Raw genomic sequence first — 19,575 nt, forward strand, 5'->3', positions numbered from 1 at the left:
TTCCAGTCTTTATTATGAGGCGTGGTCTCCGCCCCAGCGAAGTCGTCAGTCTCCAGCCCCAGGAGCTGCACCCCGCCTGCGGAGGCCGGAGACCAGGGTCCGCACGGGACTCGGGTTGGAGTCTATGCCTTCCGTCCTTCCCGGGGCGGGTCCTAGCGTGGCAGCCCCGCCCGCCCCGCGCCAGAGGGCGGGACCCAGCGCAGGCAGCGCGGGGCGGGGCCTCGCGCGCACCGGCCGGCCGGCTCAGAGCCGGGGCGTGGCTCAGAGAAAGGGGTTGGTGCCGACCTGCGGGGGCTGGGTGAGCGGCCCCGCCGAGCCCGAGGTGGGCAGCAGTGGCTGCGGCAGGCTCCCGGGGGGCGGCGGCGTGAAGGCGCGGGCTTGGGGGAAGACGCTGACCGAGGCGGGGAGGGCCACGCCGGCCGGCACGCTGCTGAGCGGGAGGGGCAGGGAGGCGCTGTAGGTCATGGAGCCGAAGGGCGCCCCGACCGACCCACCGGCCGGCAAGCCCAGCGCCGGCGACCCTGTGCGCATCTGGTTCAGGGTCGGCCTGCCCTGCTCGGCCCCGTCGAACGGGTTGGTGGGGGGTGGAGTGCTGAGACCTGCGGAATGAGAGTGGGTTGGGGGACTTGGAGCGGGCCAGGGAACATAGCCCTAAGTGAGGAAGGGGGCAGGGTGGCAAGATCGGGAGTCTTAGAAATAGGGAAGAAGAGCTAAGATTTTAGGGCAGGGGCTGGGCTCTGCAGGGAGAGAGAGCAGGGGACCCCCGTGTTGAGAGAACCGGCAGGGACGAGGGGGTGTCCTACCTGTTAGGAAGGGGTTCCGGGTCCTTGCAGCCTGGGGCACCTTGACTAATGAGTCAAGGTTGACCAAGGAGGAGGCCGAGGGGCCCAGGAAGGACTCAGGCGTCCGGCGTGCTGGGGTTTCCTTGCTAGGCTGACTTAGTGCTTCCCCCAGTACATCCAGGTCAAAGGCATCTGGCTCCTTTGTGCCATTTTGCTTGGAACTGAGGGTGGGGTCTTCAAACAGGTCCAGCTCTGGAACAGAAATGATAGAGCTCACTGACAGGGAGAATGAGTGGTCGCTCTGTGAGAGGAAGAAGGCAGAGGCCCCCTCTGGCCGGGCTCCTTTTTCCCAAGAGCTTCATCATTCCCTGCCTCCTGCTTACCCACTGGACTGCTGGGCTTCCCAGAGGGCAGGGCCTGGGCACACTCTAGCCCCTCCTTGGTCTCCGTGGATACTGGAGGCTTGGCAAATGGGTCAAAGGTTGAGGTACCATCTAGCACTAGCCAAGGAGGAAAAGGGAGATGAGATGGGTTGGCAAAAAGGGCAGGCACTGGGCTGATCCCTTTCCAGGCAAACTGCCCTCTTAACACGGGATCTCTTGCCCCTTGGCACTGGAGAGACGGGGACTCCAGCCCCTCACCCACACCCTCTGACCCTGCGCTTACCAGGTGTGTTGGAGGTCTCCACGGAGGGCCCCCAAGGGTCAGCCCCAGTGTTGGGGAGTTTGTGGTGGGGGGAGTTCTGTGCCCACGGGTCTGTGGCAGGTGGTCCAGCAGGCAGCACTGGGGTCCGGCTCCAGGGCTCAGAGGAGGAGAGCACAGGGGGCAGGTTCCAGGGCTGGCTTTGGCAGAGGATGCTTCCTGAGGGGCCTGGAGACCAGGGGTCTGCCGAAGGCCCCCAGGATGAGCCACTGGGCTCTTTGTTGGGCCTCAGACCTGAGATGGGGACAGCACAGATTTGGCCCCAGGCCCACTCAAATCCCCAGTCCGGGGCTTTCCCAGTTACCCAGACCAATGTGGGCAGCCAGGGGTCCCATTTCACAGATGGGATGCTGATTCAGGACCACCCAGCAAGCTGGAGCCCATATTCAGCAAGTTATCCCAGGATTCTGCACCCGCAGGCATGAGCAGCTCAGGCCACATTCCCAGTCAGGGAGAGGCTGGGCTAGGAAACCCAGGGTGACCAGAAGCAACAAGAGAACATTTCTGAATTTCCCATGACCTGAGTTCCTCAGCTGAGCCCCCTCCCTCACTACAACCCCAAGGCACAGAGGAAACTAAGGCTCAGTGGCCCTCAGCTATGGGCAAGGGATGCCAGCAAGCAGCTGGGAAGGAAGGGGCTCTCTGGGGCCAGCCTGGGAGCCCCTTGAAGCCCTGCATGCCCACCTGGGATGTCCCATGGGTCAGCAGAGCAGTGTGTGGAGGGCAGGGCCGGAGCTGGTGCGAAGATATCCACCAAGTCCAGGATGGAGGACTGTTGAGGGGAAAGGCAGCCATGCTCAGGAGAGGGTGGGACCTGGAGGAAGGGCGGGCCCTGACCTGTCATCCTCACTCCAGCTCATTCTCTCCTTTATTCATTCCACAAACATCTATTCATGATCCCTCACCGCTCACAGTGCTTTCCAACTTATAAAATGTTTCCTCATCAGTTTAGTGTCTGATTTTCATAACAACCTGTGCTTTGGTTAGGGAAAGTGGTGGGGTGCCCATTTTACAGATGTGCCGGCTGGAACCCAGAGAGGGGAATCGAATTCCCAAAGTCACACAGCCAGGGAGAGGCAGAGCTGGGTTAGAAGGCAGGCAGCTGTCCTGCCCCTCAGCCCATCCGTGGTAAGACACATTTTATAATGAGCCTACTTCCCTAAGTCACTGTCCAAGAGAAATTGGCCACAGTGAACACTGGTGGAAAGGGTACAGAGACACCCCAAGGGTAGCATGGACAGCTTTGGAAGGTAGCCTTGCTACCAGCGTCCACCCAGTCCTCCCTCTTGGAAAGCATGTGTATGAACCCAAGATGTTTTCAGCATCGTATGCCTGAGGCCACCCTCAGTCTTGATCCACAGTATCACATGACCCTAGAATCACATGACCCTAGAATGTCAGAGCTGGAACTGTCCAACAGGCCCACTGTACGGAGGAGGAAACTGAGGCCAAGACAATGACATGCCCCAAGTCATAAAGCAAGTGGCAGCAAATGCAGAATCCAAATCCAGGAGTCTCAGATCAGGATTCTTTGCATCCCACTTTGCCACCAGCTCAGTCACCAGCCCATGCAGGATGGGACCTGGGTCTGCTACACCCCCTCCACCCTATTTTCACTGAATAAACACTACTTAGTGCTTACTATATACCAAGCACTGTTCTACACTCTTTACAAATATTTAACTCAATTCATTTCCCAGGCTCTGCCAACCCACGGCCCCTAGTCCCCTCTACCTGACTGGTTTTCAGCTTCTCCTCTTCCTCCTTCTCTTCTCTTTTGGGCTCTCTGTCCCGACGATGGTGGGCTCCAGCCCCAGCACCATTGGCCACAGGGGAGTCATCTCCCCTCCAGGACCTCACCTCCTACAAAAGCACAGGAGTGAGGAAAGCATGAGCAGCCCAGGCTGGACTTGAGGGGACCTGGGCTGGAGTCAAGAGCGCAGGGTGGGAGAGGTCAGGGGCAGCAGGACCACCGTGGGGAGGGGAAGAGCCTGGTTAGTGCCTGTGTAGCACCTCCACCAGCACCAGCACCAGCACCAGCACAGGAGGCTCGGCGCACTACCTTCTCCTGCTCCTGCCGGCTCAGGTGCAGAGCCAGCTGCAGCTGCAAGTCCTCGTCCCTGTGGGAGGCTGGGGGGACCGGCTGCAAGGGAGGAAGAGAAGGGTGAACTTGGCCCCGTGCTCCCATTCCTGGGCCGAAGGGCAGCATCGCCTTGTGCCGGTAAGGGCGGTGGAGAGAGAAATGCCCACCCTGAGTGGGTGTGGGCAGCCTGTCCCCAGACAGCCGTGTGGGTGTGGTCTTCTCCCTGCCCAGATCTGGATCTCAGATGCAGTTTAAAAATCAAGAAGATTCATCTTTCTCTTCTGGGTCCCCTGAGTGCTCCCCAAGCCCTGCTGTGTGGGGCCAGCTGTGTCCTGCCAGGTCTGCCTAGATCCACAGAGGCGATGGCAGAGAGGAGGCTACCAGGGAGGCTGTCCCTACTCCCTGCAAGGACAGCTGACGGGTAGGGCAGCAGACTTCTGTGTCCTCTAGGAAAGTGTCTGTCAGCATACTCACCCCTTCCCCTCCATGAGGTGACAGGAGGCCCGTGAAACGAACAGTACTGCCAACCACCACACACACATGACCCCTTCCAGGCCCCAATCCCAGTAACCCAACCCATGAGACACAGGCCCTGTGCTGTCCTCGGGAGCAGGACCGGGGCTTTGGGGCCCAGAGTCGGGGAGCCTAAGAATCAAAGGTGTAGGACATCCGGGCACCCATCCCGCTTCCAGTCCCCACCTCGGCCCGTCCGCAGCCGCCCCAGGAGGGGCCTCACCTTCTCAGCCTCCTCGCGGCTCATGGCCAGGGCCAGCTGCAGCTGCAGTTCCTCTTCTCCTGACGTCTGGGGCCGGGCCCGCTCCAGGTCAGAGGTGTAGCGGGGGGATGAAGCGGAGGCTGCAACGACCAACCATCCATGGTGGCTTCCATAACCACACAGGTACCTGTGGGCTCCCCTGCCCCGTCTCGCCAGGAAGCTAAGGCTCAGGGAGGGAAACTGAGGGAGACGGGAACAACTGGCAGTCGCAGCCCCAGAGAGCCAGGCAGTGTGCTTGGTGCTTTCTGTGAGGTTTCCATTCCACCCCGAGAAAAGATTCCAGTTCCTCCTTTTCAGGTGCGCAACAGCTCTGTGGGGTGCCTGGCCAGGGTCCTGCCACACGACTTGAGCCCAGGTCCCCTGACTCAAACTCCTGGACTCTTACAGCTGCACCCCATCCAGCGCGGGGTCAAGTGTGGTGCGAGGGCGAGAGGGTCCAGTCAATCAAGGTCACAGCTCTCCCAGCCCTCAGCACACTGCCCAGGAGGGCCATTCCGAGCGCCCCTCGGATAAGGGAAGTGTTGAGAATACTCTGCAGCTGCCCCCATCTCCAAGGGCAGTGCCCTCGAGTCGGGGGACCGAGGGGAGTACCGCTGAGCAGCACCAGGTGCTGCGCGTCCGGGCACAGGGCCGCGGGCACTCCTGGGCCTGGTCTCATTTAATTCTCAAATTGAACAGACGAGGCAGATAAGATTATCCCTGCTTTACAGGTGAGGACACTGAGGTTCGGAGAGCTGGTTGTCTAGATCACATGGCTGGGATGGGGCAGAATAAGGACTGCTACTCCAGAGGCTATGCGTCTGCCACCATACCTCTACCAGCCAGCGAATTAACAGTAACAAACCTATAATAACATCGTTGTTCGCACTGACTTATCAGGCACCTACTGCGTGCAGGCATTGGGCCTCACGTGTTACCTTCTTTCTCTCGTGCAGTCCTCAGATACCCCTCTGAGGTGGGGATACTTATCCACAACTGGGGGTCACAGAGCCAGGGTCAGAACTCGGGCTGCCTCCCTGTTCCCAGCCACACCCCAGGCTCACTCACAGTTGTAGGAGGACGGGGAGCCGCGGCTGCGGCTGGAGCCCAGCTGCCCGCTGCCGATGCCCGTGCCCTCCAGCGCCATGCGCTCCTTGGTCTTGAGGGCGTGGGTCCGCTCCTGCCGGAGGCGCTCCTCATCCTTGAGCAGAGCCATCACCTGCTTGACCTTCTCACGCACGTTGACCCCCTGGTCCTTGCCGTCGCGGTCGATGTACTGGAAGTCCTTGAGCGTCTGGATGGTGTAGAGGTTCTCCCGGCACTGGTGGGCCACCCGCTCGGAGCCTGTCTTGAGCAGGTGGTCCAGCAGAGTCAGCGCCTTGTACACGTGCCTCCAGTTCTTGCCACTGTCGTTGAGCCGCCGCCACAGCATGCCCATGACCTCAGCGAAGGCCACCGTGTTGAAGGTCAGATCGGCAATCTCAGACATGAGTGAGCTGGGCGGGCCCCACGGGTCGTTGCTGGTGGCCTCGCGCACCTTGATCTCCGCCTCCGAGTAGTTGTGCACGATGTTCTTCACCTGGCGCCGCAGCGCTGACGTCGTCATGGCTGGGGACTCGGAGACGGGCAGCCCCAGCCCCAGCCAGAGGTAGAGGGCCAAGGGCCACCGTCGAGAGGTCACGGTCTCCGAGGGTGGGCCACTGTGCTCTCAGCAGGGCGGCTGTGTCCTTGGCTTCCACATGGGTCTGAGGAAGAGAGGGTCTGGAACTCAGGGGCAATGGCCCACCTCGCTGGCCACTCAGCCAGCGACCAGAGGCCTGGCCAGAGTGTCCCTGCTGCCAGGGACAGCCTTTGGCAGGCACTTATTTTTATTTTTCTTATTTTACTTATTATTCAGCAGGTACTTTTAGCTTTGCATGCTCATTAATCTTCACAATCACACCTACAAAGACATTACTGTTATTACTTCTGTTCGAAGATGGGGAAAGGTTCAGCGAAGGATTAAATGACTTGTCCAAGATCACAGAGCTGGTGAAAGCGGAACCAAGATTAAGCCAGGTAGACACACTCCACAGTCTTTGTCCTTAGTGAGGGACATGAAAGTGACCCCCCAGGGATGCCGACTTGCCTTGCTTCTGCTTTGCTATCTCTCCTGTTTCTGCTAGGATCTGGCTTAAGAACTTATCATTTCCCGGGGAGGGGTTGGGGTGGGATGAATTGGGAGATTGGGATTGCCATATATACATTACTAATAAGAAAAAAAAAATCAAATTGTACACTTTAAATATATGCAGTTTATTGTGTGTCAATTGTATCACAATAAAAGTTCTTAAAAAAAAAACTTATCCTTTCCAACTTCTCCGTCCTCACTTTCCTCTCTTCTTATATTGTTAATTTTTGTAGCTTCATTCATTCAACACCAATTTCCTGAGGACTTCTCTGAGCCAGGCACTATGGCAAGTCTTGGCCCACCCACATCCAGCTGAGAGGGCACGGGCAATCACAGTCGAGCGTGGGAATGCAGAGGAGCACAGGAGTACCAAAGCTAGGAAAATCAGGAGAGCCTTCCCAGAGGAGGTGATGGCTGAGCTGAGATCCAGGATTCGAAGGAAGAGTGAGGAGGAGTGAGGCAGCAAGGCAAGGAAGGAGCATCTCGGGGAGGCTGCCTGCCAAAGAGGACCCATTGTACAGACCAGAGCACTGAGGTCAGAGAGGGTATGGCATGCCCTCAGTCACACAGCATGTAGGTGGCAGAGCTGGGACTAACACCTAGGTGTCCAAAAGATGAATCCAATACTTACTGTCAGTGTCACCAGTTTGTAATCAATTCATCCGATTGCTTTATTGTCTCAGTCCCACCTTCTCAGCCAGAATGAAAACTCCCTGGAGGGCAAGGCCAGTCTGGGCTCCCCAAACCCTCAAGGCCCTGGGCATATGGTAGACCTCTGATCTCCCAGCTGAGGGAAGATTAGGGCCAGCCCACTGCCCTCCCCACAGCCTCAGGACCAGGCCATCCACTAAAAGCAAACCCAGGCTCAAGACACAGAAAGGTTCTCCCAGGGCCCTACCAGAAACCAAAACCTGAATCTTCCTGCCACCACTGTTCCTCTGGTGTGGGGAGATACACACACACACACACACACACACACACACACACACACGCACGCACACACACACACTGGCTGGACCTGGCCTCCATTCAACCCCCCACCAACACCAACCATGGAGACTGCACCTCTCAGCTCTACCCTGGGACTCAGCAGGAGTCAGAGGAGCCTGTCGACCCCTGCCCCCCGTCTCAGCTCTCCCCCAGCCAGCCCTGCCAACCTGGACTCAGTTCAAAACCTTGGCAGTTTTCATCAGGGCCCGAGTGCCTGGGAGAGCTTGGGCCCAGAGAGTAGGGCCTTGTGGGAATGCAGGCAGGATGGAGAGTGCTGGTTGAAAGCGGGCTTACCTTCTGTCTGCTGCCTTTCCGTCCCGGCAGTGGTGGGCCTTCTGTGGGGATGCCACACAGCCAGCACTTGTTTAACACCTGCCCTCCCCCTCACTAGTGACTCAGACCTGTCTTTACCTCCCCAGTCTGTGGGCTGGTGGGTGGCAAGTCAAGATGAGAAATAATTGTGCCCTAGAGCCCGCCCGAGCGCAAGTCCCTCCCAGGGCTGGCCACTGAAACCCGCAGGACCAGTCAGCCATCCTGACTCCACCAGGAGCACTACCAGGGCCGCCCTGGCCCTCTTGCCCGGTCTGGGGAGTGGGAGGGGGCCCTCCGTGTGCGCCCTGAGGCTCTGCCTGATCTCTCCTCCTAGAAGGTGGGAATGGAGGAACCTTCTCTGCACACCTCTGCCTGAGCTGGGGGAAGGGCGGGATCAGAAACACCAGGAGACCCTGCCCCCACTGAAGTTTGAGGAGACAAGGTAGGGGGGACGAGAGGGCAGGGTGAGGCCGAGAGAGTACCGCGGGGAGGGAGGGGGAGAGGAAGGAAGGCAGGAGGGGTTGCTGGGAGAGCTGCCAGTGGTGTTACCAGCAGAGGGTTTTATCGCACACAATATACCCAGAAATAAAAGGGAGTGAAACAGAAACCCAGCAGCCGATAAGGTGGCAGCGGCGGCGGCGGCAGCCGGGCCGCCGGGTATGGAATTACTGCAGTGACCTTGAGCCAGACCCTGTCAGGTGGAGGGAAGGACACAGAGAAGGCCAGGCTGAGAGGCCAATTCAGAGATGGGGTGAGGGTGGGGGAGGCGGGAGGCAGGAGGGGATGGGCTGGGGGATGGGAGAAGGCCCAGTAGGGGGAGGGGCAGACCACGGGGGAAGAGCATCCGCTCTCTCCTGTGTATGGGGTACCAAGAAGAACTTTACCGGGGACAGGAGGCTGCTCCTCTCTTGGCCCAGAGCACTGGGGGATCTGTCACGACTAGGGAGGCGGAGGGTATTCCCAGAGCAGGGATTCAGGGAGATGGAAGAAACCCAGAGATGTTGAGTCATGTGTGCGGGTTTGCCCAGAGACAGCGTGTGCCCCCAGGGGCCCACACGCCCACCCATCCTCTGCTGAGGTGGCTCTAGGGCCGGCCCCTTGCCCCTAGTCAGGTCTCGCTTGAGCAGTGGGGGGAGTGGCACCCTAACTTTTGCTGCAGATGGGACAAGTGGAGGGAGCGCTAGCTCTAAGCTTAAGTCAGCTCAAAGGGAGACGTGTCCTGGGGGTGCTGGAGGTGGTGGGGGCTGTCCTGAGGCCAGAGGGGCAACGGGGGCTGAGGAGAAGGAGTGGGCAGGAGTCTTGGGGAATGCCACCAAAGATGCTAATCCCAGGATGGGGAGCCAGCCCTAGGAGGCCCTCTTCCTGGGGGCTGTAGGGAGGGAGGGGCAGCAAGCAAGATGCCTCCAGGTTCCTCTGTGACCCTGCCCTCCGCACCGTTCTCCCCGGGACCTGGAAGTGAGACCAAGCCCCAAGCCTTCCATACCAGGCACCACTGCTGACGGGAGCTTACCTCCAGCGCAGGCTCCCTTGGCCCCAGCCCGGGGACCACGAGCGGCCTCTGCAGTGACACTCCAGCCCACGCAGCAGGGGGATGGCACAGCCTTGGGAGTGTCCCCAGAGCCATCCACCACGGGCCCTCGTCCTGGAGACCCACCCTCTCCCAGGAGGCACAGACCCCTCGGAAGGGCGGCTCAGGCTCCCCGGAATGGGCTGCTGCTCTGCCTCCTGTCTGTTTGTCTTTTGGACGCCCTGCCGGCAGGCAGCACTCAGGAGGAAAGTTGCTCAGCTGGCCAGGCAGGTCTGCCTCAGCAGTAACAGGACACAGGAGGAAGCGCAGGGCATGTTAACCCTTTCCTGCTGGCCAGGCAGGTAGCACCTTCAGAGGTGGGAGGCCTGCCTCTGGCTGTCCCCAGGAGGTGCAGATCTGGAGCCAGTGCTGGTGACCCACTCCCACTCAGCAGTGAATTAACCCTTCCTCTGCCTCCTCAGGGAAAATGAGGGGTGGGGAGGGGAGGCTCCAACACCCACCCCACCCCTAATTTCCTCCTCTGGGCCAGGACCACCATTCCCTGGGACTGGCCCTTTGGTGGAGTACTGCCTTGTGTGGGTTTCCAACTGGTCCCCTCAGCCACCCTGAAGGGGGCATCAGGACTTCAGGCACAGAGCCCTCTTTGAGTCTGTGACACAGGATCAGATCCAAGTGCCCTGCTCTCTCCAAATCTCCTCGCATGTCTCAACTGGAGGATGCTTGAGGCCCATGAGGTCCTTATCAGAAGGACCAAATGCAAAACCAAGTAGGCAGGAGACTGTAGCCACTCTTCCGGTCTCCCCCCTCCCCTCTGCTGCATCAGCATTTAAGGCAATAAGCCCACCATTAGCAAAGTTGTTCTTCAAACTCTGGGAGCCTGGAGCCCACTCTGCACAGGAAGCCTGGCCCAGAATAATGATGATAATGATTATTTTAAATACTTGTTTATTTATTTGGTTGCACTGGGTCTTAACTGTGGCAGGCGGGGTCCTTGGTTGTGACACGTGGGCTCCTTAGTTGCAGCATGCAGGCTCGTTAGTTGTGGCATGCTAACTCTTACTTGCGGCATGCATGTGGAATTTAGTTCCCTGACCAGGGATCGAACCCAGGCCCCACGCATTGGGAGCGTGGAGGCTTAACCACTGCCATCACCAGGGAAGCCCCCAGAATGATTTCTTGACAGAGAAGAATTTATGGTGCTGAGTCTGAGCTGACAGCACGTTTGTTTGCAAGAGTCATCTCATGTACTTCATATTTCTCTGAGCAAGGGAGGGAGCAGAAAGTCCAGAGGCTGTTTTTAAGGCAGAAAAAATGGCTCAAAGAGGCCAGGTTGTTTCACACGAGGAGGGGGAGAAGCAGGTTAGCATCCAGAATAATCTCTGGCTGAACGACAAAGGGGTCTGGCCTCAGGGCTTAAGAGTGTGGTGAGCACGATCCTCAGGGACTGGGATGAGACCCCCGGAGCCAGCGGAAGTGTGAGGGCCTCAGGGACCCAGGTCCCATGGGGTCTAGTTCTCCTCCTAGCACATATTTTGTCATACTTGGTGATGACACTTTGGGAAGACCTGTATCCAGGAAGCATGACCCCACAAGTATAGGCCAAGAAAGGCCAGAGGCAGGGGCTGCAAGGGGTGACGTTCTCTATCCTGTCACCTGATTCATTCCTTGTCCTGCTATCAATTTGCTCTTCCACTCCTTCTCCCACGTATCACCTCCCCAGCTGTGTTTCTCTCTTCCTGGGTAGGAGGGGAAACCTGAGGGCAGGTGGGACATAGGAGGGCCATGAGCTGACTTCATCAAGATCTGACCTTCAAGACTCGGAGACATAAGGGAAGTGGTAGGAACCCAAAGGTTCTTTATTGATTTGTTTGTTAAGCAGTTTCCCGGAAGGCAGCTCAGGCATGCGAGTCAGGTGCAGAGATGCAAAGGCTCCTCGACATTCTTTCTGGGGCTGAGCTCATCAGCCAGGACCAGCAGGTCGGTCACCAGGGCATCCAGCAGCCCATAGACCTGGAAGAACGGGATGAACATCACAGGTAAAGGTTCACTCTGTGGAAAAGCACCAGCACGAAGGAGCATCCCCCATGCTGCGAGGTGGACACATCTACATAAGAGGGACAGCTGGAGAGGGGAGACAACTAACGTTGTGTAGATAAAACTAACTTTTCTGTAGAACTTTTGTTTTTGCAAATAGTTTTATTTTTTGAACCAGTCTTGGGGGATAATCCTGCACTGCCCCTTGGACATATGGGGACATTAGAGCCTAGAGTGGTTAAAGGGGCAATTCCAGGGAGGCCCAGAGACCAGTGCCCGTTTAGTCCCTCGGGGTGGCCCAAATCTACCTCTTGGAGACCAACTTTCCTTCCCGTAAGATTACAGATCCACGTACTGAAAAATCTCCAAGATTGTACCCTCCAGTGGAGCTGGACCACGTAAGCCTCAGCAAATTGATTCTGAATTTCAAGGAGCCAAGCAAGAGTCTACCCCACAGGTCCTCAGAGCCCTATGATTACTTTCTAGGCCCCATGGACCCCCACAAATCTCAGTAATGTCACAGGCAGCAAATGGAGCTTCTGATTAAATGTGATCTGAGTGTTAGCGCAATGCACAATGCAATCTCAGCTAGGCAGCTGTCCACACCAGAGGAAGACAAAGCATTGCCATTAGACTCCTTGACATATCAAATGTGGCTTTGTGGATCTCAGCTCCAAAACCAACAACAATGACAAAGAACAGAACACAACACCTAAGTGAATCCCTAAAGACCTACTGCCTTAAAACACATTTTATTAAGTCTTTCCAGTGTTTCAAAACCCTTACACTTTGCTACATGGTGCTCACCCAAGGAACTCATCTGCCAAGACACACCTAACACAGAGAAGCAGTGGGAGCAGCAGAAAGGGAAAGGCTTCTGCTCTGTCCCCTCTAGAATCTGTTTCCAAATGGCAGCCAGAGTGATCCTCTACAGCATGAGTTGGACCATATCACTCCTCTATTCAAAACACTGTGTCCTCACAATGGCCTACAAAGCCCCACATGACCTGCTCCCTCTTGGTGGACTCTCTGCCCCTCTGTCCTCCTGGCCCACTCCCTCTTTTGCCCACGGCACTCTTCCTAGATGTCCACATGGCCACCCTCACTTCCCTTCAAGTCTTTGCTCGATGTCACCTTGCGATGCCCACCTGCCCCCACCTGGGCCTTCCCCATCCCCCAGCCCTGGCCTCTTTCTTTTTCCCATAGTGCTCATCGCCTAACATAGCAGAGGTGTGACTTATTCATGAGGTCTGTCTCGAACACTTACGATGCCCTTCACAAGGGCAGCTTTGCTTCCATCACAGATGCGGTAGGCACTTATTGTTTGTGGGGTAAACAGAATGAATGAGGGAGCGAGGGAGTGGAGGAAGGTATGCAGGGCAGGTGTGAGTGAGGGGAGGGCTGAGTGCCAGGCTCTTGCCCTCACCTCAGTGTGCAACCTCTGGGTGTATTTCTCCATGACCAGGGGATCTATGGGTTCCTGAGACGGGATGATGCTGTCAGGGGCAGAGTCTTCCAAGGAAAGCCTGTCCCGACTTGTAGACTTCATCGGTTTCTTGTCATCTTTTGCTTTGTGCTTCTTGCTGTTTAAACGGTCTTGCTTGGAGAGACAGAGACACGCCCAGCCTTTAGCAGCTCCCGAGGGAGGTCCAGGACTTTCTCAAGAGCAGTTTAGTGGGGAGCACAGGCAACACGCTGGAGTGACTGCCCACCTCCTGCAGCCCCTCCTATCCATTCTCCAGCTACCACCCCCCCACCCCCACAGGCCCAGACCACGTGCTACATGCCTCCTTCCCAGGTGACAGCTTGGCTCCTTTTTTATCATCTTTGTCTCTGATTCCCAACTGCTTCTTTTCCTGGGATGCCCCTTTCCGGTCCTCCTTCCCCACTCTCCCAGAAGTCACCTTCACTTCTGTGACAGGAGGTGATTTTCGATCTAAGGGAGGCGAATGGAAGACAAATGGCCTGTGGCCCAGCTCCTCCCGCAGGCAGGAGCTGGGAGAGCAAAGGGCCCTGGGCCAGCAGTGCTCTAGCCATTGGCAAGAATCCCCACAGACTGGGAGCAAGGCCCTTGTTCAGGGGCATGACCTTGTGGAACAGGACTATAGAGGGGGTGAGAAGCCCAGGCTCTAGTCCCAGCTCCACACTTCCCCACATACGGGATGGCAAGTCATCTCACCTCTCTGGGACTCCACCTGTAAAACATGGGCACTGAATTAAGGTGACTGTTAAGGTTGTTTCTAGGTCTCAAATTCTGGCAGCAGATAAAAAGGTAGCAAGAAGCCTATCCCATGGACCAACCTAACAGAGGTTCCACCAGAAGCGTACAAATGGCTGAGGCGCTACTGCCACTCAGGCAGAGGGATGGGAAAGACTACATGGAGGTGTGGCTGCACTGTGCTGACCTTGCTCTTCTGGCATGTCCAAGTAGATGGTCTCCTTCTCAGGCAGGCCCAGCTGAGCCCTCAACCACAGGGAATGGCTCACCAGACTGTCAATCACATCTCGCCACAGCTGCAAACTAGAGAACAAGCCCCTTGAACCTGTGAGAGGCTTGGTCCTTCCCTTCTAAGACACTGGTGCCAGAAACTGCCATGGAAATACCATGCCTCTGTCCAGCCAGCATCCTCACTGACACCCGTGCAAGTGCTGGGATGGGGATCTGGCTTCCCTCAGGCGGTAGCCAAGAAAAAGCGGCCCAGGGATAAGGTTAGGTCAGTCTTGAACTAACTCCAGCTTGAAACCATGGCTAGAACTAGATCCAGTCCCACTGGAGGGGCTAGACTTGCACAAGACTTCCAGGATGAGGTGGCTGGGGATGTGTTCTGAGGGCTTGCAAAAGGCCTCCCAAACCTATCAAAGCAAGTTTCAAACAGGCGATGGGAAGTCTGGCAACCAAGTGAGGCTTTTCATGGAATAGGCCCTCTTCTCACTGCCCTCTGCCATCTCCTCTGGTCATTCCTCTCTGCTCATTGAGAAGGAACAAGGAAAGAGGGGAAACAGGTCTAGGTGCTTACTCTGCTGTGACTCCTCCCCAGAGGGCAGCCGCTGTAGGGAGAGCAGCTGTAGGGGCTGCTGCGGCAGGTGCCAGAGCACAGAGTGTCTGTAGCATCTTTCAGCAACCTGGCCTCAAAGAGAGCTCAGCCCCCTTGAGTCCTGGGACTGCTCACCCAGAACCCCTGGCCAGACACTTGCAAAGGGGAAGGGATGGGAGCAGCTCTCCTGGTGGGGGTACCTACCACATCTGGTACAGGAAGTCAGACTGCAACGGCCGTGGTTCCTGGCACAGCTCCAGGGCTGCTTTGTTGAGCCTGATTAGGGCATCTTCTCTCTGGTTCTCCTCAGGGAGTGCTATCACTGCCTGGCAGGTCAGAGGTACCGTGGGCAACCGTTCTGCCCAGGATACCAAGGGTTCTTGGGTCCTCTACTAACAGGTGTGGTATGGTGAGAGCAGGTGGTCAGGAGGGGATGCAGCCATGGAGAGTCTGTCTGGGTGCCTCCTGTGGGAGCCTGGGCCCTCCCTCAGGAATCTGTACCCACGAACCCCTTGCCAAGGTTTGCTGGTGTCAGAGAAGGAGCCCCTCCTGCACCACTGTGGCGCAGGCACCCGAGATAAAGAGAGATGAAGAAGAGATTGCTTTATCTGGGCCCTCAGAAGGTTGTTTCTCTGCCCATAGGGGTGGGATGGGCTGCTGGGGCCCTCCCCCAGCTCAGGCCAGAAGCACTGGCACCCAGCTATGCCAGCTATGCCAGGGCCCTTCTCTACCAACCCCTTAGGGTTGGGGAGGCACCTTTCTGAAGTCCTCCAGGCAGAGGTTCCACTCAGGTGGAGGAAGGCCATCCAGCTCCCAGGGGCTCCTGATGCTCTCCAGGTCTGGGCTCCCCTCCACCAGGATCTCCTCCATAATGCTCTTCCGCTGAGAACTCCTGGCCCCCAGTCCAGTCTTCTGGGACCCAAGAGGATCTTGGGAGTCCCTGAGGGCCTCGCCCTCTTGCCGGGGCAGTTGAGGGTTCAGTGCTGGGCTCTTAAGGTGCACAGAAGACTCGACCTTCATTGAGGCCTCCTCCCAGTAGGCTGATGGGGCCATAGCAGCCTGGGTCCTGGGGCTGAGATGCTCCTCCTCGCCTGGCCTGGCCTCCTCAGCCTTGCGGGGCAGGATCATGTACTGGCGCCACAGTCTGTGCAGGTTTTGCACCACTTGGTGCTGGTAATACAGCTGCAGCAGAGGCAAGGGAAGACACATGACGAGGAGCGCTGCATTATGCGGCTCCTAGAGCTGAGCCAGGCTGGTCCAGCTTCCCACTCCCTCGAGAGCACAATGGAGGAGGCAGCAGGAGGCTGGCAGGAGCTGCTGGGCCCAGAGGGGCTCCCCACTTCCCTTTCCGTCTGAGCATCTCCAACTTAAAGCTTTTTATACATCTGGACTTCCAAGGAAGATTGAGTTTGAATTAAGACGTTTTTGAAGCTCTGTTATCACCAAGCATCCACTTACACTAGCCATCTGGGGCAAATTACTTAACCTCCCGGGGCCTCAGTTTCTTCCATGTAAAATAAGGAGATAAATAGTACCCATCTCACAGGACTGCTGTGGAGAAACTGAGTTACTCATGGAGGATGCCAAGAACAGGTCCTGGCACACCAAAGGCTTTGCCATTACTCTCTCCCAGGGCACACACTGGGGGCAGGGCCAGCACCGGGCCTGTACCCGAGGATTCCTGTGGTGGAAAAGGTCCTCCTCAGTGAGACAGGCATCCACGGGTGACTGTGCACGCTCCGGGGTCAGGATCCCCCTTAGCAGCTCCTGCAGCACGTTCTCCACGATGGTGACTGCTTCATGGGAAGCCAGCTTGCTCTGGGGAAGGGAAAGTGGCATAAGTGGCAGCTCAGGCTTTCAAAAGCCATGTTGCATCCTCGAGGGGAGCCAGATCCCTCAGAACTTTGTGCCTTCCTAGTGGTAGAGTTCCTGCCATTCTCTGTCTGTCACACACACACCCCTATTCCAAGACTCAACCCCTCCTGGGCCTCCCCAAACATCCTTGTTCCCAAAAGAGACTGAAAGGATCCAGAGGAGGGGTCAGACCCAGAGAAGCTCTCCCTCCTGGGGCCAGGAGGCCACACAGTCAGCATTTCCCCCAGATAAGGAAGAAGGATGAGGGCCAGGGGGCATACGGTTAGGCCCTGTTGAGAATGTGGCTTGGCCACATGGTCAGTGTCACAGAAACAGTGGAGGGGCGTCTTGTGAGAGAGGCCGATCCTATAGTCAGCGAGTAAAGCAGACTTTACATTTGTCAAAATCATCTTCGTTCACCAAGGGCTGAGCCCCAGCTGAAGTAGCTGGCTTGCATTTGGGGGCCACAATGAATAAAAAAGCACAGCTTTCCCCAGAGTCCCACACAGCACAGCACCAGACGGCCAGGCCCTGAGACTGACTGGGGCCGGCAGATGCCCAGTTCCCACCTCACACTCAGTCCTGCATGCCAGCCCCACTAGGTAAATTGTTCTCTCTGGTTCTGCCTGGTTTTGAAGTCATGCCAGTTAAACGCAACTCCACTGGAGAGCACCAGACAGCAGTGAACAGATACAGTGCCGGTGCAGAGGGCCATTCATTGCGTTTGTACTCGAATAAGTGCTTCCATGCAGTCTGCATCTTAAGGCCCAGTCTCGTTTCTCTCTAGTGCAGTGGGGCCCTGCCCGGTGAGCTCAAAGCTGCCCCTTCTCTTGCCTGCCCACCCATCATTTACATCACAAAGCCCCAAGGAGTGCGTTTTCAGCAACAGTGTTTTTGAAAAATTCACCTCTTGGGCTGGGAGAAACAAGATCCCTGCAGGCAGTACCAGGAAGAATACTGGGTTAACCTACGTAGTGTCCACAGGGGCAAAGAGCTGGGGTCCCTTACCTCCAGTAACTTCCTCTCATCCCTAAAAATGTCCTGGGTCAGGGAGACTGCGTGGAGATTGACCTGCAGGAGAGCACCTCCTAATAGGGTGGGGTGGGTTCCAAACTCCCAACTCTCCCTGAAGATCCCAGCATGCAAAGACTTGAAGAAGAAAGTAAAGTTTCTAGTTTCTCCAGGCAGAATCACACCTGAGAGGGACAGAGACAGAGGTTTTCACCAAATAGGAGCCACTGAGCCCCAAGTCTGCGTATATAAAGTTAACTAAGCGCTGGTTAGGGTGACTAGCTGTCCCAGCTTGCGCAGGACTAAGGGCTTTCTTGGGAGGTGGGACGTTTAGTGCTAAAACCGAGACTGTACCAGGTGAGAAGGACAGGTGGTCGTCCCAGCCTCCGGCCTGTGCATATGGGTAACTGAGCCCCTAGAATGCTTCTGCTCCCCAGTGGCTCATCCCCTGTCTTCTCAAGCATCCCACCATTCCCCCAGCTGACAGGAAGAGTTAGGACATGCTTCACAGAAGACATGGGAGGGACGGGAGGGAAGAGGGGCTCGCACTTGCAGAAGCTGGGCGTTAGCTAGACTTTGGCTGCAGGAGGGGTGAGTACTGCAGCTTCTCCCGGTACCTTCCCGATTGTTGAAGTAAAACCTCTGCATCCTGCTCCTCTTCAGGTCTTGGAAAGAGTCCAGCTGGGATTGCCGTCGCCAGTCATACCAAATGGCCACGGTGCCATTATTGACCACAGTCAGTTCTGAAGATGTTTTTTGCCCTTCTACAGTTTCAAAGGTCAGGCGGACAGCAATTCCAACATGCCTCTGGGGAGAGAGAAGGCACGAGAGATGTCTCTGCGGGAGCTCCTGGCCTAGGATGACCAACTCAGCCTGGTTTGCTGAGACTTTTCTGGGTTTGGCACTGGAAGTCTCCTGTCCTGGGCCTCCAGGGCCTGGCCACTCTCAAACAGATAGGCCTCATACCCCGAAAGTGGCTGTCTCTGCCATCAACAATGAGAAGAGGAGATAAAACAGATTTTATATCTGATGAACATTTCTGCTTCTTAGTATCTGAAGAATACTTTAGAACCTTCTTAAAGCCATACTTCTTTGAGAAGGTTTGCTTATTTACATGTTTGGGGACTAGGTACAAACTGGCTGGCTTGTGACACTCTTTTTTCAGCCTTGTGACTTTCTTCTAGCTCAGGTTAGCGTTGCCGTTACCATTTTCAGACATATGCTGAACGTGTGACCAGATAAAAAGGCAAATAGGAGACCGTGCAGGCTCCTTGTGACAGCCACAGTCACCCTGGGGCTGCCCCCCAAGGGAGGCTCTTCCAGCAGGCGGGTGAGGGCGAGGGCAGCTTTACCTTGTCCTCTGGGTTACTGCCTCGGACCCAGCAAGCGGGCTTCCCACAGAACAGCAGAGAAGGGCCAAGAACAGGCATAGGGACCACATCAGGGTAATTGGCCAGCAAGTCTCTGTAAGAAAAACCAATGACTTATTTTCCCTGAGTCTGCCACTGTCTTGCCACACAGAGCCCATGGAAATGGTTGCCAGAAAATCTGGAGATGTGCCCAGCTCTGCCCTCCGGTGGAGCATCATTAGCTTTGTCCCACTCCATTCCTGTGGTGGGAGGTTCTTGGACATAGACTCTTCATGCAGAGACACGCAGCGCTGGGAGAGTCCGGATGGGCCCCAATTATGAGCAAAGGAATGTCTAGGAAACCCCCACTAGGAGTTGGTTGCTGGAAGAGAACAGATGGCAACAGTAAAGCCAGCACAGGTGTTCCTTCGAATGGGCTAGAGGAGGGGGTAACAGCCACTGGCGAGAGGCTGGGATGGAGACATCCTGATTTTGGGGAGGGAAGCCTGCCCTACAATACTTGTAGGTGCTGGGGAAGCCACACTCTCCCTAGGGCCCAGGCCCAACTCACAAGTGCACTGTGTCTTCAGAGGAGCTTTCCTGGCTCCTTTCAAACACTGAATAGTCTTCCACTGTAACAGCGGAGAAAGGCTGCCCTTTGCCCACCACCTCCAGGCCATCAATATCCTCAGAGTCAGAGAAAGGAAAGGTTAGCTGACTAAAAACAGGTGCCACCGTAAGGGGCTTCAGACTAGGCACAGAGACCTTACCAACCTGCTGGCTAAAATCCAGCTCTGCCATGATGCCCTGTAGCTCCTTGCGTCGGTAGATCAGAAACAGACTCCGATCCCATGTGTAGCGGTACCAAGCATCCTTCTGGGCTGGCAATCCTAGAGCAGGGTCCAAGGACCCTCAGAACAGGCTGCTGCCATGCCCTCCTCCCCACTCACTTTCAAGGGCTCCGAAAGTGC

The 19,575-nt window shown here is 56.5% G+C and overlaps 2 protein-coding genes and 1 long non-coding RNA gene across 10 annotated transcripts in view; 1 reads left to right on the plus strand and 2 right to left on the minus strand.

Annotated features, from left to right (window-relative positions):
- On the minus strand, positions 1–9,571 carry EPN3 (epsin 3). Of its 4 annotated transcripts, none has more exons than XM_057715165.1 (10): positions 9,304–9,571; positions 5,390–6,066; positions 4,304–4,422; positions 3,547–3,627; positions 3,219–3,347; positions 2,169–2,298; positions 1,449–1,718; positions 1,166–1,282; positions 804–1,034; positions 1–599 (listed from the first exon to the last, which is right to left on the minus strand). In XM_057715165.1, exons 2-10 carry the CDS (start codon positions 5,925–5,927, stop codon positions 262–264), a joined length of 1,953 nt encoding a protein of 650 aa, XP_057571148.1. In that variant the 5' UTR covers positions 5,928–6,066; positions 9,304–9,571; the 3' UTR covers positions 1–261. The 4 variants fall into 4 exon arrangements, with proteins under 4 accessions (XP_057571148.1, XP_057571150.1, XP_057571149.1 ...); XM_057715167.1 differs by having other exon boundaries at positions 2,169–2,256; positions 9,304–9,569; XM_057715166.1 differs by lacking the exon at positions 9,304–9,571 and adding an exon at positions 7,776–9,239.
- The window catches only part of LOC130840090 (uncharacterized), a 14,385-nt gene continuing 2,843 nt past the window's right edge, over positions 8,034–19,575 (plus strand). Inside the window, exons 1-2 of the long non-coding RNA XR_009049962.1 lie at positions 8,034–8,235; positions 17,919–18,355. This is a non-coding gene — a long non-coding RNA (uncharacterized LOC130840090). The remainder of the gene's footprint in view (positions 8,236–17,918; positions 18,356–19,575) is intronic.
- The window catches only part of MYCBPAP (MYCBP associated protein), an 18,200-nt gene continuing 9,776 nt past the window's right edge, over positions 11,152–19,575 (minus strand). The window contains exons 8-19 of one of the 5 annotated variants that reach the window (XM_057715164.1): positions 19,379–19,494; positions 19,176–19,291; positions 18,608–18,719; positions 17,873–18,062; positions 17,253–17,440; positions 16,062–16,208; positions 15,147–15,572; positions 14,595–14,716; positions 13,761–13,876; positions 13,143–13,291; positions 12,782–12,955; positions 11,152–11,331 (exon numbers count right to left, since the gene is read on the minus strand). In XM_057715164.1, the coding sequence (XP_057571147.1) occupies positions 11,230–11,331; positions 12,782–12,955; positions 13,143–13,291; positions 13,761–13,876; positions 14,595–14,716; positions 15,147–15,572; positions 16,062–16,208; positions 17,253–17,440; positions 17,873–18,062; positions 18,608–18,719; positions 19,176–19,291; positions 19,379–19,494 (1,958 nt within the window). In that variant the 3' untranslated portion in view covers positions 11,152–11,229. Of the gene's footprint in view, positions 11,332–12,781; positions 12,956–13,142; positions 13,551–13,760; positions 13,877–14,594; positions 14,717–15,146; positions 15,573–16,061; positions 16,209–17,252; positions 17,441–17,872; positions 18,063–18,607; positions 18,720–19,175; positions 19,495–19,575 lie in introns of those variants that run through there. The other 4 variants (XM_057715160.1, XM_057715161.1, XM_057715162.1 and 1 more) reach the window with 4 other exon arrangements.

The sequence above is a fragment of the Hippopotamus amphibius genome, chromosome 17 (genome assembly GCF_030028045.1).
Source record: "Hippopotamus amphibius kiboko isolate mHipAmp2 chromosome 17, mHipAmp2.hap2, whole genome shotgun sequence".
NCBI lineage: Eukaryota > Metazoa > Chordata > Mammalia > Artiodactyla > Hippopotamidae > Hippopotamus > Hippopotamus amphibius.

Bases quoted from the DNA above. Each gene is read 5' to 3' on its own strand.
- EPN3 (XM_057715165.1), bottom strand. From the start codon at position 5,927: ATGACGACGTCAGCGCTGCGGCGCCAGGTGAAGAACATCGTGCACAAC. The intron at 3,628-4,303 runs GTGAGGCCCCTC...CCTCCCTTGCAG, and splicing joins GCCGCGAGGAGGCTGAGAAG to CCGGTCCCCCCAGCCTCCCA. The intron at 600-803 runs GTAGGACACCCC...CTCATTCCGCAG, and splicing joins CCGGAACCCCTTCCTAACAG to GTCTCAGCACTCCACCCCCC.